At 47.8% G+C, this 26,213-nt stretch overlaps 1 protein-coding gene across 1 annotated transcript; it reads left to right on the top strand.

Annotated features, from left to right (window-relative positions):
• Positions 1-575: 575 nt before the first annotated feature.
• On the top strand, positions 576-20,657 carry LOC127316308 (carotenoid cleavage dioxygenase 8 homolog B, chloroplastic-like). The gene is made up of 5 exons (XM_051346706.2): positions 576-821; positions 18,596-19,339; positions 19,565-19,758; positions 19,856-20,148; positions 20,260-20,657. The coding sequence occupies exons 1-5, from the start codon at positions 576-578 to the stop codon at positions 20,412-20,414; spliced, it is 1,632 nt and encodes a 543-aa protein (XP_051202666.1). The 3' UTR covers positions 20,415-20,657.
• The last annotated feature ends 5,556 nt before the right edge of the window (positions 20,658-26,213 follow it).

The raw sequence follows: 26,213 nt of genomic DNA, 5'->3' as shown, positions 1-26,213 counted from the left end.
AACCTTGCTTCGGTCTCGGTCGGGGCTGGCAGCGGCAACACCCGTGGTGTTGCCATACCTTGTTGGAGGCGCTGCTGTGAAGCCCCCGCCTATCCTACCGTGAGGTCGTGGGTGCTCCGGGTGAAAACCCAAGCTCCGGATCCACCGGAGCGGGCAACGGCGACGTCCCCTCGCCGCTTCCTCCTTGGAGGCGTTTCCTTGGACACCTGATCTCTTGTCGCGGTTGAGGCTCGAACACTTTTGTGGTTTCTCTTGCTTTGGGGTAGGTGGACGCCAGGGCAGCGGCCCTGGACGGTGGTTGTGCGTCGAGGCGGCGGCCTCGGGATCCGTTGCGGGCAGAAGCTTCATGGGGTGGAGCAGTTGCTTGCATCGCTTGGGTGACAATCTTGTGTCGCCAGGGCGGCGAGGTTGTCGGCTCGGTCGACGTGGGCAGTTTGACGTTTATGTCGGGGCGGCGGCCCCGGATGTTGGTGCGGCGGCCGTGGTCTGCGAGCGGTGTGCTATGTGCAGCTTGGGCTGCGGGTTGCCGAGTCGTGCGGCGTCGTTGCTCCGAGTGCGAGCGGCGGTATGTCGGGATGGCGGTCCCGAAAGGTGGTGTTGGTGGTCTCTGCGCCGGGCGTGGTGGGTTAGTTGGATGTCGGGGCGGCGGCACCAAGAGTTTGGCAGTGTTGAGGACATCGACCTTGTGTCGCAAGGGCGAAAAGTTCGATTTGGCGCAGTTCCTTGAGAGGTTCGTCTTCTTCAGCTATCTTGGAGTGTCCCGTGTCTGCTCCTCACATTGTAGGCTCGGCGTCTTCTCTCCGGCTTGGTTGGAAGGCAAGGTTGTCTTGGCGAGTGTGTCGTCCGCTTGTATCAGTGGTGGGTTAGAGTGGGCTTGTCCTCGTGGCGTGGCGAGTGTGGGCCTGACCCGTGATGTCTTGTATGGTTTTCGCCCGGTTTTCTCCTAAAAATTGTGTACTTTCTGCTTAATTAATGGATGAGACAAAGCTTTTGCTTCCGTTTCAAAAAAAAAATCTTCGGAAAAAGCAAAAAAGACCAAAAAAAGTTTGTCTTTTTTGCACGGACCACTACATATATCTTTTTTGGAGATTTTTAGTGTGCAGTTAGGACACTTGTTCATATTGATTGTCCAAATAATTTAGATTTTTTTGAAGTTTTTGCTATTTTTTACTTAACCAGGAACTTCTAGCATGCATCGCAGGTCCTCCGAGCACGCCCTCCTCGCTGCCTCCGAGAATGCCCTCGTCACCTCCGACCGCTGCTTGTTGCACTTCTGCTCTGGTGCTCCTCCCCTGAAAAAAATATGGGCGCATAAAATACAATTATGGTGGAGATCTTCCCATAGATGTTCGTAAGAGGGCCCACGATCGTAATTTTGAGTGTAGGTCCACCGTCCGTACAGCCATGTACAGATCCGTATGGTCCGTGTTGTGTTGTACCTCATTTTATACGTATCTACGGTCACGTGCGTGTGCCGAAATAGAAAAATGCTATAAAGATCTTGCTCATGTGACTTCTTCTTTTTCCTTGCGCGACGTATATATACCGTATCAATATAGACATGTATACATGGGTTAGATATGAATTTCGGCGGATCCAACATAGGAAAAAATATCAACTATGACCCTTCAACTTATTTTAGGGGGGAGCACCGGAGTAGCATTGCCGCCCCCGTGCTCCTGCTCGCCCAGCACCTCGCTGCCGGCGATCTGCAGCAGCAATACCTTACTGGCTTCTCCTCCTCACAGCCCCAGCAGTAGCATTTCCTCTGCCCCATCAGAAGTAGCTGGAGTTTGAATCATCTTTTGGAACACTTTTTTCTTTTCAGCCTCTTTCTTTTCGGCACCTTCTCCCTCTTCATTTTTAGAATCATCGTTTGCAACATCCCTGCATTAGTGCAAGACACTGATTATTCACATGTATAGTGCAGTCACATGGTAATCAAAGAATAAGATATAGTAGTTGAGCAATCTTCAGCTGAAATAGTTGAACATGGCTATCATCAGCAGGTCATGGTAACTGAAGACTAAGAAAACAAATTAGCACATTGCTAGTTGCACATACCACAGATCCATCCGGCCACCTTACTACGGAGTATTACACCAGCACTTGGTTTCCTGGATTTTCTTTACAAGCACCATCAAATTCAAGAATACAGGACAGCTCTAAAGACTAGTTGAAGTGGTGAGAACAGTCTACATTTCCTCATAGTGCAGACGAATTTGAAATATACATGTCGATTCCGAAATCATAACTGCAAAATAAAACCGAGTTAGAAAGGAGAAACGTGCTATGTCTGACGAAATTGCATTCACACTCACATGGCTGTAACGCTAATGGTTACTGTTCAGCAAATTTGGGATGCTTCTTCGATTGTCCGGCTTCCTTCAGAAAATAATTATTGGTGTGAGTATATGAGATGTGACAAACACATTTAAGATACAGAACACTTTTTCGACAGAGCATATATGCACGCTTACTTTGGAGAGAGGAACAGATCGGTACTCACCATCTCATGTGGCCTTATCAGGGTAGAGGTTGCATTACCATCAGGTTGCTGAAACAAAAGGTTGCAAAATGAAAAATGAACAAGAAAGTTTATGGGAAAATATACTAAACATTGATGGCCCAACATTAGGCTGGAGTACGTAAGGATCCTACAAAACACAAACTAATTCTAGACACAGATAATTATATGCACACTGCACGAAAGGATAGATTTTTTGAGTTTAGATAAATCTTTTGAGTTTTATAAGCATAGATTTTAGAATTCGACAACTTGCCACCTCACATGAAAACACACATATCTGGGGACCCAAACATAGAGCATAGATCATCACAAGCACAGTACTCCGTATCAGAGATAAAAACACAAAAGTACTGCAACTAAAGTTTCAGCGAGCATTTCTCTTACCTTTACTCTGAGTAATCAAGTGTCATGGACACTAAATGTCAGGATCAAGAGAACATGGACACTAAATGAAACAAACTTAAATAGCAGAAAAATCACCTGATTGCTAGTTCTCTCTGCTTAGCACCATGGTTGCCACATGGTGTCAAGATGCTGCTAAGCTCATGTATGGTTGATTCCACATTTTGAAGAACCTCAGCTCTGCTCTGCATCTAAGTGTCCAGCTGTACTGCCAACTGCTGCTGCTCCATGATCTCCATTGGTTTTCTTCCTGGTAAAATACAAAACAAACTCCAGAAGCACACTGTCAAATACTTGCAAAGCTCTATATATGTTAAGCGACAGCTACCTCAAGAGTAGTCAGTCCAATTTGATTCCATTAGTCCGTTAAACAGATCATATATGCGCTTGTCTACATGTTATTTTCTCGTTCCCTTGATAACAGACAGTTATATAAGCCTTGGCCTTTTTGTAGTTCTCATCAAGCAACGGAACAAGAATTCTCATGATGCAATGGAATACGAATTCTATTTTTCCTGTGTGATATATCATCAACTAGCATAGCATGTGAAGGCATAAACTAAAGCGGGTGCGCATACCTGCTCTAACACCTGCAATGGTACCCCTGAAGAAATGGAACAAGAATTCTCATCATGCAATGGAATACGAATTCCTTTTTCGCACGGCCAGTGCCAGAGAGACTCGGGCTCTTACAAATTGTTAATCCAAGCCTGTAGATTTGTTTGCAAAAAAGCCTGTCAATATAATGACGCGGCGACACGCAGGGATACCCCGGCGGTGGGAGTCGCGGGGCCTCGGGCGGAGCCGGAGAAGCGTTGCGAGGTCTACATCGGGGTTCTGGGGCCCTCGCCGGCGCAGTCCGGTGTGCCGGCGCCACCACCGTCGTCGCGTGTCGGGTCGGGGCAGGCCGGTCTTGGGCCCAACCCTAACGCAGGTGGGCCAGCGCAACCCATCATGGCCTGGCGGACTGTCCGGGGCCTCCTATTCACCAAAGAGGCAAAGAATCTTCACGGGCTGCTCTAAACAGGCCCAGTAATGGAGTAGATTTCTTCCGGTTAACTGTCACTGTTTAGCTGATTCCATCACCTGATTCTCATCATCGTTGTGTTCGTTCGCTTTTATCCTACTGCTCCATTACGTAGAAGGAATCATTGATAAAATATCTGTGCCACCATGTTCATGACAGGGAGATCAAGTGAAACCATAAACCTTGGTTCATTTTAATCAAGAAAAGACACCTTCATATTTACTTTATTTACACTTTTAAGTTTAGCATTTTACAATTTCAAAAATAAAAAAGTATATTGTTCACTTTAATTGCTTTATTTATTTAAGTTTTGTACTACTTACGCACCATTTTTCCTCACACACAGATCGTGGAGTTGGAGACACAATAATGTTTGAATTACTAGACAGGTTGCTTCAAGAGGATTTAATGAAGAACTAAAAAACTTCCCCACGAATTCGATATGTAAACCCTAATCATTCTTGTGGGGAAAATCAACTTTGTAGCATCACATCGCACTTCGAGTCCCAATGTATTGGCACACATATGTAGTTTTGTTGCCATCACTCCCCTCCTCCGATTGCCGTGTCAGCTTCCCTCACCGCTCCAGTTGACAGCTAGCTCGACCATCCTCCTGGTGGTTGTCGTTGGGCGCATCGAGGAGCCGTCGCCGCCATTCTTCACGCCGTGGAGAGTTCACCAGGAACAAGAGCAGAGGGACTAGCGGGTCGCCTATGCTGGCGACAGTGAGAAGGTGAGGTAGAGTTCATCGCCTTGACCGATGTCATTGCCTCCAGCCTCGGTACAACCCAACTCGATTGCACTATGACGACACCGCGTTTGGCCGCCTCGTGTGCGGGGGATCGTCATCGCCTCCAAGCCCCATTGTCATCTCAATGGAGGGCGGCACAAATCAGCTATGGAAGAGCAGCATGGAGATGTTAAGGGAGGTTGAGGTTGCGAGGTAGGGGTGGCATCAGGTATCCCTAGGAGTGGCGTCGTTGGGGGCACGATGCCAGCCGGCACGACGCATGGTCGATTTGGTGGCAGCGCACAGTCGAATTGGCCACGGAGTAGGTCGATGTAGGCGTGGTCTTCCATTTTGAGCCAGAATATCACACGGAGTAGGTCAATGGCCGTGCGCAACGCCAACGATGCTATGGCTAATTGTGAACTAGTACTAGGCAATAATATAGAGATAATATTAAAAACCAAAGACACACTTGTGTGGCAAAAAACAGGGTTTCCCCGTTGGGGTGCATAGATAAACGCAAAACACATCTTGCCCCGCTTGATGACCCAAAAAGATAAAAATAGACAAGTTTTGTGTCCCATTTGATCTTTGCGTTGTCGCGATGCCCTCTTACAAATTGCAACTAAGACCACTGTACAACGGGACTACTGGCTACAAGCTTCATCTACTCGTTCCAGTCAAGCTAGGAGCCGCTATCCCGCACTTTATTCAAGACCCATAGGTCGAAAAACTGATCTAAAACCCTAGGTATGTGTCTAGCGGTGGATTGAGAGAGAAGGGCACAAAGTGGACATCACTTACATTAAGAAAATGCAAGTCTACTAGTGAAGACGGACGACGGATGTCGGCATCGGTTGTGTCTAAACGGAACGAGCGTCCTACTATGGGATCAAAGGAAGGAGGTGGCGAAGCTCCAGACTTCATATCTGAGAGAGTCAGAGAGGCACACATCATCAGAGGATTGGGTTGGTGTTAGTAGCATGAGCCAACACCGCCACGAGGGAAGGTCGAGGCGGTTGCTACGTGCGATGGCTGATAGCTAGAAACACGAGGAGTGGCGAGAGTTTCGGTTCCACTCTAACGAGTAGTGCTGCTAGAACCTTGCACCGCACACCCTAGGTTGCTCTGTTGGGCCGGCCCGCACTTTCTTTACTTTTCTATTTTCTCTTTGTTATTTCACTTTCTTTTTTGTTTATTTTCTATTCCTTTTGCCTTTTTAAAATAAAAAAATATATTAAAATTGGAACAATTTACAGCTGAACATATTGAACAAATGTTAACATTTTTGATATTTTTCAAAATTTGAAGAATTTTTTTAAAATTCAAAACATATTGAAATTTAAATTCTAAAATTTAAATTTTCATGATTTTTTATTGTATAATCTAAACAATTTCATTTTTTAGACTAAATTATTTTTAAAAGAAAATAAATAATAGAAAAGGAAAACAGAAAACCGGATGAAAGAAAGAAATGAAACCAGAAACCTGAAAGAGGAAAGTCGGAAAGAAAAACCACGGGATAATGGGCCTGGCTCCAAAGGATAATGAGTTATATACATTTTTGGTACCTAAACTTGCACCGGATGTGCAGTTTAGTACCACAACTTGTAAAACGAGTATATGGAGTACCACAACTTGCATCGAGCGAGCAAATAGGTCCACGACCAATCAGGAGCGGACATGTGGCGTTGTGATTTTGCAAAAAGACACCCTTCATATTTTTCTCTCGCAAAATGTAACCTGGTTTCTTTTCTACATGTGGGTCCCACCTGTCAGAACATAGGAAAACTTGAAAACAAAATAGCGCTTGATGAGATTCGAACTCGCTATGTGGTGCAGCTTTAAGAGAAAGGTTGCCACCAAGCTAGCATCACTTGTTGTAATTTAAATCGGACTTCTCTTTATTATAGATTACTGGACGGGCGCGAGCATCTCAAAATAGACTTAAATACCTGTATAGAGGATATTCACATCGTTCTATCTTCTAACAAACTAAGCTAGTATATCTTCTTCAAGCACGTGAATAGCATTGTGAAGACTTGTTAAACGTACATCTGTTGCGTTCGCTGAGCGTGGCGGCATCGTAGGTGACACACACGATGGCGTCAACGGTTATCGTAATGAATCAGTAGAGAGCCAAAGAACAAGCGGGTGTTGCACTTACCACATGCCCAGGGCCGGCTCTGGCCCAGGGCAAGAACTGCAACCGCCCGGGGCCCAACCAAAATGGGGGCCCATTATTTTTAGCAGAGTGCATATAGGAAAAGGTAGAAGAAAAAAATTAGATCCATCTAGCATGCACGCAGCCTAAATAGGGCCCATTTATAAAGTTCGCCCTGGGGCCCTCCAAATCATAGAGCCGGCCCTGCACATGCCACAGCAATGAGGGAACCCCTCGCCACAAAGAGCACAACAAAGAATGAGGCGTGAATTGCGGACGCTACCGGCCATGATAACGTCGCCATGGCCATGATGTGTTGTCGGACTGGCACCACCGACCGCCACGACGTGAATATCCTTTACACATGTATTTAAGCCAAGTTGGAGGTGCATGCGCCGTACAGAAATCGTATAATACAATTAAGTCCGAAAACTGATCATAAATTGTTGTCTGGTTCGGTGGCAATAGTTGTTTTGTGGCTGGTTCATGTAGCGAGTTCGAATCCCAGCAAGCACTACTTTGGTTTCAGTTTTTTCTATTTTCTGAAAGATGGGATCCGCATGTAAAAAGCAATAAGGTCACATTTGCGAGAGAAAAATATAAAGGATGTTTTTTTTGCAAAATCCACAATGCCACATGGCCACTCCTGATTGGTCGTGGACCTATTTGCTTGCTCGGTGCAAGTTGTGGTACTTCGGATGCTCGTTTTGCAAGTTGTGGTACTAAACTGCACATTCAGTGCAAGTTGTGGTACCAAAGATGTATATAACTCAAGAATAATATGCGGACCATGAATTGCCATATGACATGGTGTGTGTTTAGGGGGTCGCTGAGGCCGAGGCCGACTGAAACTGGGCCACCGAACGGACTGGTCATGGTTTCTGGTAGATTGAAATTGGGCCTGGATGACAGACGAGGAAGCCTGTGAAAACCACCGCTACCAGACAAGGCGGGGGGCTGCTGTATGCCGACCGGTGCGGCAGTTGGGAAATCCTATATGCCGACCAGGTCGGTGGCTACCGCGCGCCGCACACCCCCGCGCGCGCGGTATGGGCCGGCCTGGTCGGCCCAGTTCGTGTTATTTTCTGTTTTCTGTTTTATTTATGTTTTCTGTTTCTTTTTTTTCTGTTTCTTTTCCTTTTTCGTTTCTTTTTCTTTCCTTAAGATTTAATTTTTTAAATTTAAATATATTTAAATGTAAAATTTTCTATCTCAAATATTCGAAAAGAATTCAAATTCAAAAATTGTTCAAATGCGAAAATTGTTCAAGTACAAAAATTGTTCAAATTCAAAATTTGTTCAAGTATAAAAATTGTTCAAATGCGAAAATTGTTCAAGTACAAAAATTGTTCAAATTTGAAAATTGTTCAAGTTTAAAAATTCTTCAAATACAAAAAAATTAATATGATTTTTTCAAATTCGAAATTTCTCAAATATAAAAATTGTTTGAATTCAAAAATTGTTTAAATTTTTAAAAAAATTCGGAAATTGTTCATATAAAAATAAATTTCAAAATTTGTTCCATTTAAATTTAACTAGGAAATATGCCCGTGCGTTGCACCGGGTTATTCCATTTTCATGGGTGATTGAAATCCGGCTCTCGGTCTAAAATCTTGTTTTATCCATAATATTTTGGACAGTTTCATGATAAGAATTTGTTTTCTATGTGCTAGAAATTGTTTTTCAATGTTTGAGTAGCATCCATCTCTGCTAATTATAGTTGGTTCATACTTCCGCTTATCACCTTGTGGTCATTCTTTTATTTTGAAGAGGCAAATATTTTTTAAATATTATATAATTTTAGGGTGCCCATAAACATGAGAGTGATTCATGCAATAGTAAATAAACAACAACAACAACAACAACAAGCAGATAGGAACATAAACTAATTTGGATGCGTGTGTGTGGGCAGGGGGAGGGGTGGGAGGAGGGGGCACCTCCCTTTAATTGAAAATAATTGTTGACAATAACATCGAGAAATATTACCAATAACGAAGTTCATAAATCCACGCATAAAGGTAAAAATAATAATCTGCTTTTAGTTCACATTTGCTAGCACAATCTCTGTTCCATAAGTACGTCGGTACATGTGAATCTTGATAAATGTGCGATATTTAATATGAAACAAAGGGACTAAATCTCAAGCATATATATTAAGATGATATCACGAGGCTGATATCAAGCATGTCTCACAATGCGAAGTTGCATGCTATTGTAGTATGTTTTTTAATAGGGAAGTAAACATATGTTTGATTCAAACCTTCCCAAGTTTGCTCCCAAAAACCAAACATAAAGCATTTGCTAATGAGGGGCAGCCGGCAATCCCATCGAGAGTTCGGGAGATTATTTTTTTCCAGGTTCTTTTTGAGAGTTCGGAGACGCTCTCTGGCCGCGATGGACAGGCTCGAGATGAGCTCGTTGTATATAAGCTGGCAATCACACCCAGATTCGGGAGCGTTCAGGTTGAATTTTGCATGCTTCATGGGTCGTGCGCGCAGGCACAACGTGGCCTCAGTCACACTAAGGGCCACCAGGCAAGCCCCACTCTGGCACGCAGCCCATCCCAATTCCCATTAGCAGCTAGCTGGTCTCTGCTGCGTCGAGGTCCTCCCACCGATCGACTCTTTGCTTCCTTTCATCTCTTAGCATATCTGATGCTTCCCTCTTCTTTGTCCTTCATCTTCTTGTGGACATCGAAGGTACCTGCGTATATCAACGGGAGAGTTGCTGTGTACTAATGCGAGGGGGGAGTAATTAAGCCATATATTTCACGTAGCTAGCTCGTACTGGTACGGAGCTGACCCAGTAACGGCCCACAATGACTCGTACTGAGGCCCATGCCTACCGATCGTCAAGGAAAGATCATGGGTTGTGCTTTCTCGTCGCCGGCGCTGCTAGCTCTGCTTCCGGCCAACTCCACTGACCCGCGCTCCGCTGTTCGTCGACGTACCTATCGATCTAGCGCTACATCTAACGTATCCTGCTCCGCCCTGGCCGCGCCCGACCCTCGCCGCCATGCTCCATAGGTCGCGCCGCCATTGCCCTACCGGCTGCTCTTTTACCCGGCATCTCTCCGACGTCCTCCTCGACGTCTCTATCCCATGTGCTCCCATGCCTGAGCATGTACTAACGGGGGGTTTGGGGATAGCCTACCTGAAGAATTGCGGGACACCCGACAGAGTAGGGGGGGGGGGGTACAAATACCCTTCTCCAAAATCTAGTCGTTGGGGCTTCCGGGGGGCCGGATAATCCGGCCTAAGTAAGGGCCGGATAATCCCCCCCCCCCCCCCCCCCCCCTCCCGGAAAATCCGGCCACAGGGACAAAACGTGGCTCTTTGTTCCTTTCCTAACACTGAGTTTGTAGTACTAAGGTACAATCAGTACAGAGACTGCTACTCTCTTTTTGCGAATTGATGAATGTCGAATTAGCATGGTGCAGTTTAGCAAATATTTTCACGGGTTTCTGGTAGAGATGCATGAAAACAATTCCATGCTGTTCTTGTGTACCTTCTTCAGTTTCAGAAGTAGGAAGAGAATCGGAATCATCAGCGGATGCACCGATCTACATCGCGCCGCCACTGCCCTACCGGCTGCTCTTTTACCCGGCATCTCTCCGACGTCCTCCTCGACGTCTCTATCCCATGTGCTCCCATGCCTGACCATGTACTAACGGGGGGTTTGGGGCACTGCCCTACCGGCTGCTCTTTTACCCGGCGTCTCTCCGACGTCCTCCTCGACGTCTCTATCCCTGCGGATGTGCTCCCACGCCTGAGCATGTACTAACGGGGGGTTTGGGGATAGCCTACCTGAAGAATTGCGAGACACCCGACAGGGTAGGGGAGGATAAAATGAACCAGCTAGCAGCCGCTTTGCCCCGGCGGCGAAAGGGTGAACAGTGTGAGGTCTCAGGCGTTGGGAGAAGGTGGCGAGAGGTCAGGCGGCGCTGTAATAGGGGCCCAAAATGGGGTGTCGCGTCGGTCAACAAACAAGACCGGGCGTAGAGATGAACTTGATGGGGCAGACGGAAAAACGGTGGCACGGGTGCGTTATATGTGATTTTGTGGAAAGGTAAATCGGTCCCAAAAAATATAATTTTGCAGAAATGAAATGAAGCAACATATTAGTAATGATCTTAATTTCTGAATTGGAACATAATTGCCATATGTATTATTTTAGAATTTGCACTGACCATTTCATAATGTAACAACTAATGGTATGAGTTATTGTACTAAATTGCTTGAAGAAATCTCGGAAAACATTTTGCAGCAATACATGCCCATGTACGAATCTGGACCCTGATGCATGAAGAGAGAGAGAGATGGCTCCAAGAAAAAAAATCAGTAGCGATATCAAATTCCCCAGATCTGCCAAAGAATTACTAATTCCACTACTGATTCGTTAATTCAACGCCTGCAGAGGCTCGCGGCCAGAGGATGGCAGCCTCAAGAGCTACGCCTCTAGGAGAAGGCGACCCAGCTAGCGCCATCCTGAGCTGCTCCTCGACAAGCCGCGGAGGAGATCGTGCTGTGGCAGGAGGTGAGCATCAACGACCCGGCCAGCTATAATGATGAGCTTGAGATCCTCGAGCGAGAGATGGGCTGGAGGAGGTAGGCATGACGGCCATGTGCGTCCTCTTCACTGCGAAAGAGATTGGAGCAGGCGGACGAAAGAACCGTAGCAGGCGCGTCAGGGGAAACAGGCAGCGGCCGCACGCGATGTAGAGCAGCGGATGCGGCGGCCGCGCATCACGATGGGGAAAACAGGTCGGGCTCGGAGCGAGGGGCGGACGCGGTCTCCTCGCTCCCTCGCGGAGCTTGGGCACGGAGGATAGGCTCGGGGGTTCAGCAGAGAAAAGAAAAAGAACTAAACGAAACGGTTTTGTGGCATTCTGTGTACTATGCGATTTTGTGGGAGGGCAAAACGGTCCTAAAATTTGTTGGATGAAAATTTTGGCAGAAACCTTAACTCCTTTATTATTAGGTATAGATTTGCAATTTAAAATTTGTTCCAATTTAAAATTTGTTCAAATCTAAAAAAAAAAACTGTTCAGATCTGAAACCGCGGTCATGGGCCGGGCCCAATAACGACCGGGGGTGTGCGGTTCGTCGCTTCCCACCGAGCAGGTCGGTGTAAAGCACCCCCCGCAGCAGTTGCGGGAGCCCCTATACAACGCTTTAAGCGATGACTGTGCTCACGCCGGCTTAAAGAATCACGTCTCCTGACTTAAGATGGGCTCGGCCCATGGCACGTCCACATACCCAAGTTATTGTCACAACCTCTGTTACGCACTCTTTCACGCACGTAAAGTATCTCGTTTTTTTCTTCTTTCCTTCAGATTTTACAAATGTTGAAATTTAAAAATTATTCAAATTCGAAAAACTTCAATATGAAACATGTTGGAACTTGAAAAATATCCTGATAAAAATTGTTCAAATCAAGAATTATCGAATTCAAAAATTGGCAAATTCGAAAAATGTTTAATGTAGAATTGTTCAAATTCGAAAAAGTTCAAATCTGAAATTGTTCAAACCTAAAAATTGTTCAAACATAAAATTTGTTCAGATTAAAAAATGTTCATATTTAAAAATGTTCAAATTTGAAAACAGTTCAGATCTGAACTAGTATAGACTTGAAAAAAGTTCAAAAATCAAAGAAGTTGAAAATTTTAAAAGTTTTAAAAACTGACCGTCAAAACCAGAAACCAAAGGGGTAAAACCAGCAAAACCTAAAAAAATCCGAAAAAGGGTAGAACGAATAGAAGTTACGGAACTCTCTGTCGCTAGGTACGCAAGGGAACCGTTCCTAGGCCAGGCCCGTAGGCGAGGGGTATACGGCGAGCCAGATCCCTCCCGCAATGAGCGGAGAATAGGGATCGGCGGTAGTTCCGGTGTGCTGCACACCCGACAGTGCCCTGCCACGATAAGTTGGGCCGCGGCCCAACGAAACAAGTTGCCTTTTTTTCGTTTTTGTTTTTCTGTTTCTTTTTTTGCTTCTCAAAATTTGATTATTTTCAAAACAAATGAACATTTTTCACAATGTGAATTTTTTTAAAAGTTTGTACAATTTTAAAAATATGAAGATTTCTAATTTTGAAATTTTTTCAAATTTGAACATTTTTAGTTTGAGCATTTTTTAAATTGGAACATTTTCAAAGTTGACCTTTTTTTTAAATGTGCACATTTTTAGAATCTAAATATTTTTTGAGATTGAATAGTTTTTTGAAAAATTAAACAATTTTCCAATATGAGCAATTTTCGAATAGAGACAATTTTTAAATTTGAATATTTTCAAATTTAACCAATTTTAAATTAAATATTTCTAAAATGGGCTAGCCCATACCCGACCAGGGGCCGGTGGGGGGGGGGGGGGGTGCCTGGTAGGCACGGACATGATCGGTGTATAGAAAATCCGGACAAGGCGCGTGATGTATATTTTTTCCTTGCTTGATTGGCCAAAATCCTGTCATCGCTAGAAGCCAGCGTCTACCTTTTCCGCAGCCCTGACGGACCGCGCGCGACACCTGCAAAGTCTCCAAGGAAGCGGGGTGGTAGTACGGACCAGGCAGGCACTAGTTATGCTCACGACCGAAGCAAACCAACAGATTCAACGCACTAGGTAACAAACGGGTCGAGACAAGGGCGCGCGGCGTTTTGATCCGAGGAATGTCGAGCAGGCGAGATGCCGAGTTGCTGATTCGCTACCAACTACAGTAGAATCAGTCGCATTCATGGCTTGCCTCTATCTAGCTATATAAAGACCCAGCAAGGGTGCCAAATGGTCATCGATCCCACTCCAAATTAACCTCTTCCATACACCGTCCTCAACATCGGTTCCTAGACCACCGCGCGCGATGTTTCCCACCGTGGCGTCGTCGCTCCAAACCTTCGCGGCGATGTCCGGCCGTCGAGCCAGCGGTCAGAACGACAGGGGCAAGCGGGCGGCGGCGCAGCCTCTAGCGTCTCCGGGACCGGTCGTAGCCCCGGTCGTCAGTGCCCCGCCACGTCCTGGACTCCAACGCGATGCCAACCAGCTCGTGGCTTGGAAGAGCGTCCAGCACGAGAGGTGGGAGGGGGCACTGCAAGTGGAGGGAAAGCTTCCGCTCTGGCTGGTGGGTGATCCTATTCACTACACTATGTCTTGTAATTACATGCACATGTCTTTCTTTCCGCCCTTTGTTTTCTGTCGTCCCGCTTCCTCGAGGGTTATTATTTCTTGATGAGCTGACGTGCTAACCGCAATCAAATTCACTAATAACTCACTATTGCGGAGGATCTAACCACATTATTGTTTCCTCGAACGCAACTAGCTACTTCCATCAAGCTGTGGCCCGGAACAAATAAGCATCTTTTTCTGGGATATAACAAGTACGAATATATTGACATACTCCAAAGCTCTTTAACGAGCAAAATTAATTTTTATTACTCTCTCTTTTATTCTTTCGGAAACTGCTTCTTACTCGGTGCTAACAACAGTGTAATTCAGACGCTGAGATTGATGCAGGGAGGAAGAGATGAGAAAATCATCATATAATGACAAACGCTTCAAGCACATCTATAGTTTATTTGCCCGGAACCAAGGCAAATATAGTGCCTCGTATTGTTAACTAAGATAATCCAGAAAAACCTCACCAGACACGAAGACTCTTGATACGTACAAGAGCGTAAAAGAAAGGCAAAACGGCAAACAACGAAGCCAAGCACTAGGCGTCGATCCTACGGAGGATCCCGTGCTCGGATCCACCGCCTGCACAGCCGTTCGATTGTGGCGTGCGTGCCATTTTGATCAAACTAGCGCGGTGGACCTCGCAAATGCGAGGGCAACATCATTAGTTGGTGGCTTATTAGCTATTACTATGGTGTATATTCCTAAATCAATGTTGCACACATTTAGGGAAAATATCAATATCTACAATGTAAAATCTAGAATAGTAGAATCGTGTTAAACAATATTTTCATGTAATATATTATATGCCTTTCGTATTACGATTGTTTATTCTTTTTTCTATGTTTTTGGTAAAATTTTATAAAGTTGGACTTAAGCAAAATCTAAAACACAAAGTAAATAAAAACGAAGAAAGTAATGAAAAACTATGGACGTAATTAATAATCTATCATTAATTTAGGAACTAATTTTAAATCAAGCTATCACAATAATTCAGACGATGGAAACATTTACTTTTTGGGACCTTAGTATTCCCTCCGTCCCGCAAAAATTGTCTTGGATTTTTGAAAATTTGGCCGTATTTAGTCACCATATGATATTTTTAGAGAAAAGTCACCATATGATATGTAGATACACCCAAATTTAAATAAAATTAAGACAAATTTCATAGGACAGAGGTAGTATAACTTTCCATTTTATTGGAGGCCCTTGTTTTGACATTCATTTTAATTATTTTACATGTGGTATAAGCATTTAATAAATTAATTAAATAATACTATTTAGAAAAAATAAAAACATAAGGCTTAGTTTGGCAACAAAGTATTTTCAAAACTGAAGTATTACAAAACCATACTATTTCATGCATCCCCTGGCAACAGTTTAGTTTCCCAAAAGAGGTCTAGAGTTGTTTTTTCAATACTTCAAAAATAGCACGTTTTGAGGCCCAATGTGAAGTATTAATAATGCAGTTTTTAGTCACAACCAAACTCATCAAAGTATTTGAAAATAAGGTATTTTGAGAAACTCTAGTATTTGAAACTAGGTACGGTACGGTCAAGCTGAAGATGTAAGCTGCCACGTCCTAATATGACGCACGCACATACGTATTGAGTTATTTTAAAATGTTCTTTCAGCACAACGACCCCCTTAGCCCAAGGGACCGTACTTGACGCAGACCCTTTCTATACTATATACGGCATAAAACACATAATCATCTTATGTAAAAAAAAAGTGAATTAGCCCCTCAAAAAAGAAGTGAATCAGTTAGTTTAAACCACTCCACCTCCATGTGGCCATCAACATGACGGGTGAAGTTAATTCCTTGGCCAGCAAGGAGGGTGCTCCTGGCCAAGACGCAGATGAACTCTCGGTCAACGAGGTGGAGAGGGACGGCGATGGTAGTCCCTGGCCGAAGACTGAAGAGGCCGAGAGGACCGGAAATAGCAAATCACCTCGTACATTGAGGAGCTCGTGTAGGTTAGACGAGTCAGACAACGAGAGTCCGGTAACGCTGTGATGAGGTTGATCAGCGATAGCTACAGTTAGATGGCAGAAGATGGGCAGTTCGATCAAGCTTAGACGACCGAGAATATGATTTCTAGAAGAGGTTATTTGTTAAATATAATTCCTTTAACTTTAGATGTTGATTTGTACAACCTAACTAGATTCTAAGAACAGGGAAATCAAATTTCATGAGATTTTTTATACGTCTAACTAACACAAATATGTCGAAATAGCGGTCGTATTTCCAAATTTGGAGAATTGTCTGAACATCATCGTTCTCCACCCCTTCTAGTTTACTGATTATTCACTAGACAAATACAAACAACATGCTTTAGTTTTTTCACCAAAAAGATAGTACCCCCTCCGATCTATATAAATGTCGTAGTTTAGTTCGATTAGCTTTTTTACTGGATGAAAAAAAAAACAGGATCAGCGTAGTTTCTTGGGCACATCATGGTCCTCCAGAGCGCTGGCATAAGCCACCTGCCCCATTCAGCCGCCACCCACTGTCTCCATTGTCTCCTGCTACCCCGCAGTCTCCTCCACCGAGTCCACCTAGAGGTGGCAAGCCACTCTTCTCCGCCGAGTGGACCTCCACCTCCCGCCGGTCAACGCACCTAAATTCACCAACGCCAACGTATTCTATCATTTCTATGTACACAGTGTGGCCGCCTACTGCGCAACCCCGCTCCTCAAAGACCACGACGTAGTGACACCCTCGTCCATGATATCTCCCCTAGCATCCATAGCCATCTCCATGGCCAGCCCTGACCGGGAACAGCTCAACGCAGACCTCTCAGCAATCTCCTCGGCGACGGCTTCCTCTAGCTCGACCAAGATCTTTGTACTCGGCTTTATGGTTTAGGGTTAGGGTTAGAAAATTTTCCAAAAACCAGCACAATCGCATATTCAGAAGCGGGCAAATTAGTGTTGGAGCCAAACCAGCTGAGCAGGAGGGCCCCAAAATCCTTCTGGCCCATCTGGAATCCCATCGATGCTGGGTACGGAGATGGAAAAAATTCTAAAACCCCGCACATTCGCATACTCTGAAAGCGGGAAAATTAGTGTTGGAGGCAAAGCAGTTGAGCAGGAGGGAGCTGAAAATCCTTCTGGCCCATCTGGAATCCCATCTATGCCATGTACAGAGATGGAAAATTTTCCAAAATGCCGCACATTCACATAGACAGAAGCGGGCATAGTAGTGTTGGAGGCAAAGCAGTTGAGCAGGAGGCGGCGCTGCACCAAAAGGCGGAGCACGACATAAGGGGCTCACAGAGCAGAAGCCATGGGGTGGCGGGACTAAGCGGTTGTGTGCATGCGGGAGTGCAGAGGAATGTGCATTCCATGAGTCCGGTGGAGAAGATCGTTGAGAGGAGAAGTTAAGGACAACACCGAGGAGCGGGACATATAGATGTGAGGTCCCAGCGGCGCGAGAACGCAGGCCAGTCATGGCGCTAACGACAAGTTATAGGAGGACATCACGTCGGCTTGCAGCAACACCGTCAAGCACCAGCAACAGAAATGTCGTGCCCTGGCAGCACCTCGGGTCAATGCCGACAACAACGCCGTTGTGTCTGGGACTGAGTTCTCAGCCATGGTAGTCATGCCTCATACCAGTGGCTCAGTCCGCGTAGCTAGCGCTGGGTTCCCCTCTAAAGCATCGTCATTACCATCACCGACAAGCGCATTGGAGGAATGTCGAGAGGCGTGATAACGGAGGCAGCACGTACGTTGGTGGGCGGCGCCTATAGCAATGTACATATATAGTTGGTTATGAAACTGCATATTTATTGTTCGAGAGGTGCGAGAAGCTCGGAGGAAACTAGTAATACTTGTTCGGTTTTGATAATTCTTAGTAAACTAAGATTTACCTTAGAGCTCAGTAGAATCTGCAGCCGTTGAATCACTCCAAGATTCGTGCGGTCGTCTTCTACCTTGCACACACCGAGCAGGAGGAGGGAGGTGGCGAGGGAACGTCCGTCGAGCCAGAGCCAGTGACGACGCGGCTGGCTGCAGCGGAAACGGCGATGCGGAGGATTGATCTTAGGGTTTGGGGTGCGGGTGCAGGGTGCCAGCGCCGTAGAAGAAGGGGGAGGGGGCTTAGAGTGATGGCCATGCCAGTGGTGGACCGGCGGAGAAGGAGCTTTCATGGTGCGGGGTGGCGTGGTGGGAGGCGTCGCGGCAGCACGACGGACACACGGGGCAGGCACGGACACACGGGGCAGGCCGGCGGTTCGGCCGACGGTGGAGGCGGGGGCACACCGGCGCCGGAGAAGAAGGAGACGTCTACCGAGCTCTAACCTAATACTGAGTCCTAGGACTAGTTCTAGAATTGCAGTTTGGCTAGCCTCTGGTCTAGATGCTTAGCTGGAACTTTCAAAAACGTCTTGTAAGTCCTGAAGTTTTGAGTAATACAAGTCATTGGCAAAAATAGAGAGACCCATACTTGTTTGGTTATGGTTATAATACTATTTATTGATTTATATTTGGCGAGTCGTGGCTAACCCTAAATTAATTTGAGGATCCTTTGTTATTAGAGCCACAATTGTACTAAGGCAAGTTAATTTGTGGTTGCAGGATGGCACATACCTGCGTAACGGTCCGGGCCTATGGGATGTCGGGGAGTACGGTTTCCGGCACCTGTTCGATGGCTACGCAACGCTGGTGCGCGTCTCGTTCCATGAAGGCCACGCCGTGGGCGCGCACCGACAGGTGGAGTCTGAAGCCTACAAGGCGGCGAGCGAGCACGGCAAGGTGTGCTACCGCGAGTTCTCGGAGGTGCCTAAGGTGGACAGCTTCGCGTCCTTCGTCGGGCAGGTCGCGACGCTCTTCTCGGGCTCCTCCCTCACCGACAACGCCAACACGGGCGTCGTGAGGCTCGGCGACGGCCGCGTGCTGTGCCTGACGGAGACGGTGAAGGGCTCCATCGTCGTCGACCCCGACACGCTGGACACGGTGGGCAAGTTCGAGTACGAGGACAAGCTGGGTGGGCTGATCCACTCGGCGCACCCCATCGTGACGGACACCGAGTTCTGGACGCTGATCCCGGACCTGATCCGGCCAGGCTACGTGGTGGCGAGAATGGACGCCGGGAGCAACGAGAGGAAGTTTGTGGGCAGGGTGGACTGCCGCGGCGGGCCGGCGCCCGGGTGGGTGCACTCCTTCCCCGTCACCGACAACTACGTGGTCGTGCCGGAGATGCCGCTGCGGTACTGCGCCGAGAACCTCCTCCGCGCCGAGCCCACGCCGCTGTACAAGTTCAAGTGGCACCCAAAGTCCGGGAGCTACATGCACGTCATGTGCAAGGCCAGCGGCAACATCGTAAGTTTCTTGTTTTGTATTCCTTCTTTTGTATTACCTCCGTTCTACGTAAAATACGTTCAAGTGGTTTATATTTTAGAACGGAGGTAGTAAGTTATCAAGCGATAGCTCTTGTCTAGAATTGGAGTTGCGTCACTTAACTTATAGTGGAGCTAGGTAGCACCATGCATTAGTCCGCACACATTGGATGGATGGAGACCCTGATTTATTTTCTTGCGTTCCAAGGTGGCGAGCGTGGAGGTGCCGTCGTTCATCACCTTCCACTTCATCAACGCGTACGAGGAGAAAGACGAGGAGGGGCGGGTGACGGCGATCATCGCCGACTGCTGCGAGCACAACTCCAACACCTCAATCCTGGATGACCTCCGGCTCAGCAATCTCCGTGCCTTCTCCGGCGAGGACGTCCTCACCGACGCGAGGTATAGATGCACTACGTACTGTACATACGTTGTAGCAATATAACAGCACGGCCCGTCGGAGTCGCACTTACAAGTAATACTGTACATGCGTGTGCAGGGTTGGCAGGTTCAGGATACCGCTGGACGGTAGCCCTACGGGGGAGCTGGAGGCGGCGCTGGACCCGGAGGAGCACGGCCGCGGGATGGACATGTGCAGCATCAACCCTGACCGCCGGGGCAAGGAGTACCGCTACGCCTACGCATGCGGCGCGCATCGGCCGTGCAACTTCCCCAACACGCTCACCAAGCTCGACCTTGTGGAGAAGACGGCCAAGAACTGGTACGAGGAGGGCGCTGTGCCCTCAGAGCCCTACTTCGTGCCGCGCCCCGGCGCCGTCGAGGAAGACGACGGTCAGTTCCCTACTTCCCTTTAATTTGTTTCTTATCAACCACGGCGCTCCTCGCTATTATCATCTTGTTGGGATCGTAGTATCCGACTTAGATTGCGGATGGGTGATGCAGGCGTGGCGATATCGATGGTGAGCGCCAAGGACGGGTCGGGCTACGCGCTGGTGCTGGACGCCAAGACGTTCCAGGAGGTCGCACGGGCCAAGTTCCCCTACGGGCTGCCCTACGGCTTGCACTGCTGCTGGGTGCCCAGGGGCAAAGTGACATAAATCAATCGGGAATCACGGGATTGCATATATATATACTCCGTATATGCTTCTTGCGTAGTGGCCAGCGTGTCCAGTCGGCACTCGCGCGCATACGTGGATGTTTGTGTAGTTTGCTAGTAGTATGTTTCTGTAAAGAAAACAAAAAATGGGAACAAAATGGTAGACATGTACAGATCTATAGACAGATGTGAGATGTCGTCGTATACGTGGAAGTTGTGTTTTGCTTTGGTGTCCTCCCTTAATATGTACTACATATTTATCCGGCCGTTCTCATATATATAGTGTTGTTCTGTGTTTCTATGTGCTTCCAAAATAACAAGATTTTTTGTTTGTGTATTTATTTTCTTAAGGACTGGACTTATAAGTTAACATGTCATGGAGACAGTCTTCTGTATCTCCCTGTCCTGGCATTCACTACAGGAATGGCGCGTTGCGCCGACGGCCGTGGCGTACGCCGACGGCCAAATATCGGGGCCGTCGGCGTACTGCCCCGCCAGCCCAGCCGTGCGAATCGCCCCTCGGCGTACAGCCCCCTCGGCACATGACCTACTATGCCGAGGGTGGCCCTCGGCGTATCTGTGACCCTCGGCATAGGTTGAGGGTGCGCCCCCGGCTCGTCGCCCCGCGGCCCTGCCTCGACGGAACCTTGACGGCGTGAGGCCTATGCCGAGGGCCACCCTCGGCGTAGCTGACGCCAATTTCTCCCGCCCAATACCCCCGCCCTCCCGCCGGAATAACTTCAGCTGTCTGGCCTATGCCGAGGGGCACCGTCGGCATAGCATACATGTTTTTTTTCCTTTTTCCCGCCCAGCTCTCCCGCCCATTCTCTCCCGCCAATTTTTCCCGCCGTTTTCTCCCGCTGACGCTCCTGCCAACTTTTCCCGCCATTTCAGCCCCTCGCCTCCCTATATATACCCATGTTTTCGTCTCCAACACAACACCACCACTAACACGGTGACGCTCTTCGTAGACGGGTTGACGGGATCCAGTATGCCCAACATCTGCTATCGATGTACATATGTCCTAAAACGAAGGGAAAAAGTCCATTGCTAACCCTAAATCTAACCCTAACCCTAACCCTAGGGGTAGATTTGCGGGGTCCCCGCCCCCTAGGGTTTCCCTAGATACAAATCACCGGAGCGTCCGAATCGGTGGAAACTCCTGCTACGGCTCATCTGGGGCCTATTTCATTCCAAACCTATGATTTCCATGTGCATATGTCCTAAACAAAGCAAAGAAAATAAAAAAATTCCATTGCTAAACCCTCGCACGGAAAAAGCTATAGGGGTAGATCTGCAGGGTCCCCGGCCTAGGGTTTCCCAAGATACAGATCACCGGAGCGTCGGAATCGCTTGAAAACTTGCATTTGTCCCTAACATATGTGTACAAAGTGTGATGTAAGGTTTGTCTAACCTTGCATGTACCCGGCGTTGACGATTTCCGCATACATGGGCCCGCACTTGGTAAAATCCAGGATATGTATGTGGAAACTCCTGCTACGGCTCATCCGGGGCCTATTTCATTCCAAACCTATAGTTTCCATGTGCATATGTCCTAAACAAAGCAAAGAAAATAAAAAAATCCATTGCTAAACCCTCGCACGGAAAAAGCTATAGGGGTAGATCTGCAGGGTCCCCGGCCTAGGGTTTCCCAAGATACAGATCACCGGAGCGTCGAAATCGCTTGAAAACTTGCATTTGTCCCTAACATATGTGTACAAGTGTGATGTAAGGTTTGTCTAACCTTGCATGTACCCGGCGTTGACGATTTCCGCATACATGGGCCCGCACTTGGTAAAATCCAGGATATGTATGTGGAAACTCCTGCTACGGCTCATCCGGGGCCTATTTCATTCCAAACCTATGGTTTCCATGTGCATATGTCCTAAACAAAGCAAAGAAAATAAAAAAATCCATTGCTAAACCCTCGCACGGAAAAAGCTATAGGGGTAGATCTGCAGGGTCCCCGGCCTAGGGTTTCCCAAGATACAGATCACCGGAGCGTCGGAATCGCTTGAAAACTTGCATTTGTCCCTAACATATGTGTACAAGTGTGATGTAAGGTTTTTCTAACCTTGCATGTACCCGGCGTTGACGATTTCCGCATACATGGGCTAGCACTTGGTGAAATGCAGGATCTGTATGTGGAAACTCCCGCCATGGCTCAAAAAGAGCCTATTTTATGGTAAAGTATGCCCAACCTATGGTTTTCATGTACATATGTCCTAAACAAACCAAAGCAAGTAAAAAAGTCCATTGGTAAACCCTCACACGGAGAAAGCTATAGGGGTAGATCTGCGGGGTCCCCGCCCTAGGGTTTTTCAAGATACAGACATTCGGATCGTCGGAATCGCTGGAAAACTTGCATATGCCCATAACATATGTGTACAAGTGTGATGTAAGGTTTGGCTAACCTTGGATGTACCCGTTGTTGACGATTTCCGCATACATGGGCTAACACTTGGTAAAATCCAGGATCTGTATGTGGAAACTCCTGCCACGGCTCAAATGGAGCCTATTTTATGGTAAAGTATGCCCAACCTATGGTTTCCATGTACATATGTCCTAAATAAACCAAAACAAGTAAAAAATTACATTGGTAAACTCTCGCACGGAGAAAGCTATAGGGGTAGATCTGGGGGGTCCCCGCCCTAGGGTTTCCCAAGATACAGATCACCGGAGCGTCAGAATTGTTGGAAAACTTGCATCTGCCCCTAACATATATGTACAAGTGTGACGCGTCATTTTATGTGCTAAATATTTTCCGTTTCGCGCGTTGGCGGACGGGTGCACGCGCGCGCCCGGTACGGCCATACCACATGTCTCGGCGGCCCCGTTTTGCGCAGTTGGCAAAGCAAACGGATCCAAAAAATCGAGCGGAGCCGCGTGGCGTCATTTTATGTGTCCTAGTAACCACTGCAAAAGACGGAACTGGGATACGGCAATTATCTTGGAAAACCCTTCACGAACAGGGCTATCTCATCCGGAGTTCTATGGCTTTTAGGGGAAATGAGTAGGAAACGGCCCGTTTCACCACATAGTTTGTCAGAACGAGGCCATATTTGGCACGTGCGTGGGCCTTAGGATGGGAAGCAAGGCCCCGGTCGCGGATTTCCAATCCGAACCACGGGCGACGGTTTTTCCATTTTCGGGGTGTCGGAAGGGCTTTTTTTTGTGAAGCAGCTACATGGTGCGCATTTCAGTATCGCGCGGGACCTCCGCGCAGCGGTAGGATACCTCCTACGCACCACCTATCACATGCCATATGCGCGCAGAAGCCATCTGGGAATCCCACCCGCTTCCTGCGGTGCCCCGCCGAATCCGCTGGAAACTGACCGGATTTGAACTGGGGCGACACTTTCCTTCGCTCAATAAATGGAGGAAAAAATGTTTTTAGGTCTAGGACGCGTCATTTTATGTGCTAAATGTTTTTCGTTTCGCGCGTTGGCGGACGGGTGCACGCGCGCGCCCGGTACGGCCATACCGCATGTCCCGGCGGCCTCGTTTTGCGCAGTTGGCAAAGCAAACGGAGCCAAAAAATCGAGCGGAGCCGCGTGGCGTCATTTTATGTGTCCTAGTAACCACTGCAAAAGACGGAACTGGGATACGGCAATTATCTTGGAAAACCCTTCGCGAACAGGGCTATCTCGTCCGGAGTTCTATGGCTTTTAGGGGAAATGAGTAGGAAACGGCCCGTTTCACCACATAGTTTGTCAGAACGAGGCCATATTTGGCACGTGCGTGGGCCTTAGGATGGGAAGCAAGGCCCCGGTCGCGGATTTCCAATCCGAACCACGGGCGACGGTTTTTCCATTTTCGGGGTGCCGGAAGGGTTTTTTTTGTGAAGCAGCTACATGGTGCGCATTTCAGTATCGCGCGGGACCTCCGCGCAGCGGTAGGATACCTCCTACGCACCACCTATCACATGCCATATGCGCGCAGAAGCCATCTGGGAATCCCACCCGCTTCATGCGGTGCCCCGCCGAATCCGGCTGAAGCGGCCGGATTTGAATCGGGGCGACACTTTCCTTCGCTCAATAAATGGAGGGAAAATGTTTTTAGGTCTAGGACGCGTCATTTTATGTGCTAAATGTTTTCCGTTTCGCGCGTTGGCGGACGGGTGCACGCGCGCGCCCGGTACGGCCATACCGCATGTCCCGGCGGCCCCGTTTTGCACAGTTGGCAAAGCAAACGGAGCCAAAAAATCGAGCGGAGCCGCGTGGCATCATTTTATGTGTCCTAGTAACCACTGCAAAAGACGGAACTGGGATACGGCAATTATCTTGGAAAACCCTTCACGAACAGGGCTATCTCGTCCGGAGTTCTATGGCTTTTAGGGGAAATGAGTAGGAAACGGCCCGTTTCACCACATAGTTTGTCGGAACGAGGCCATATTTGGCACGTGCGTGGGCCTTAGGATGGGAAGCAAGGCCCCGGTCGCGGATTTCCAATCCGAACCACGGGCGACGGTTTTTCCATTTTCGGGGTGCCGGAAGGGCTTTTTTTTGTGAAGCAGCTACATGGTGCGCATTTCAGTATCGCGCGGGACATCCGCGCAGCGGTAGGATACCTCCTACGCACCACCTATCACATGCCATATGCGCGCGGAAGCCATCTGGGAATCCCACCCGCTTCATGCGGTGCCCCGCCGAATCCGCTGGAAACTGACCGGATTTGAACTGGGGCGACACTTTCCTTCGCTCAATAAATGGAGGGGAAAATGTTTTTAGGTCTAGGACGCGTCATTTTATGTGCTAAATATTTTCCTTTTCGCGCGTTGGCGGACGGGTGCACGCGCGCGCCCGGTACGGCCATACCGCATGTCCCGGCGGCCCCGTTTTGCACAGTTGGCAAAGCAATTGGAGCCAAAAAATCGAGCGGAGCCGCGTGGCGTCATTTTATGTGTCCTAATAACCACTGCAAAAGACGGAACTGGGATACGGCAATTATCTTGGAAAACCCTTCACGAACAGGGCTATCTCGTCCGGAGTTCTATGGCTTTTAGGGGAAATGAGTAGGAAACGGCTCGTTTCACCACATAGTTTGTCGGAACGAGGCCATATTTGGCACATGCGTGGGCCTTAGGATGGCAAGCAAGGCCCCGGTCGCGGATTTCCAATCCGAACCACGGGCGATGGTTTTTCCATTTTCGGGGTGCCGGAAGGGCTTTTTTTTGTGAAGCAGCTACATGGTGCGCATTTCAGTATCGCACGGGACCTCCACGCAGCGGTAGGATACCTCCTACGCACCACCTATCACATGCCATATGCGCGCGGAAGCCATCTGGGAATCCCACCCGCTTCCTGCGGTGCCCCGCCGAATCCGCTAGAAACTGACCGGATTTGAACTGGGGCGACACTTTCCTTCGCTCAATAAATGGAGGGAAAAATGTTTTTAGGTCTAGGACGCGTCATTTTATGTGCTAAATGTTTTCCGTTTCGCGCGTTGGCGGACAGGTGCATACATGGGCCCGGTACGGTGATACGTCTCTGACGTATCGATAATTTCTTATGTTCCATGCCACATTATTGATGTTATCTACATGTCTTATGCACACTTTATGTCATATTCATGCATTTTCTGGAACTAACCTATTAACAAGATGCCGAAGTGCCGATTCTTTGTTTTCTGCTGTTTTTGGTTTCGAAATCCTAGTAACGAAATATTCTCGGAATTGGACGAAATCAACGCCCAGGGTCCTATTTTGCCACGAAGCTTCCAGAAGACCGAAGAGTCAACGAAGTGGGGCCACGAGGCGGCCAAACCCTAGGGCGGCGCGGCCCCCCTGGCCGCGCCGGCC

This window comes from Lolium perenne, chromosome 7, assembly GCF_019359855.2.
Source record: "Lolium perenne isolate Kyuss_39 chromosome 7, Kyuss_2.0, whole genome shotgun sequence".
NCBI lineage: Eukaryota > Viridiplantae > Streptophyta > Magnoliopsida > Poales > Poaceae > Lolium > Lolium perenne.
This window is presented reverse-complemented; position numbering and strand designations above follow the sequence as displayed.

Coding starts and splice junctions, on each gene's coding strand:
- LOC127316308 (XM_051346706.2), top strand. CDS start 576: ATGGCGGTCCCGAAAGGTGGTGTTGGTGGTCTCTGCGCCGGGCGTGGT. Junction 19,340..19,564: donor GCAAGGCCAGCGGCAACATC/GTAAGTTTCTTG, acceptor TTGCGTTCCAAG/GTGGCGAGCGTGGAGGTGCC. Junction 20,149..20,259: donor CGCCGTCGAGGAAGACGACG/GTCAGTTCCCTA, acceptor TGGGTGATGCAG/GCGTGGCGATATCGATGGTG.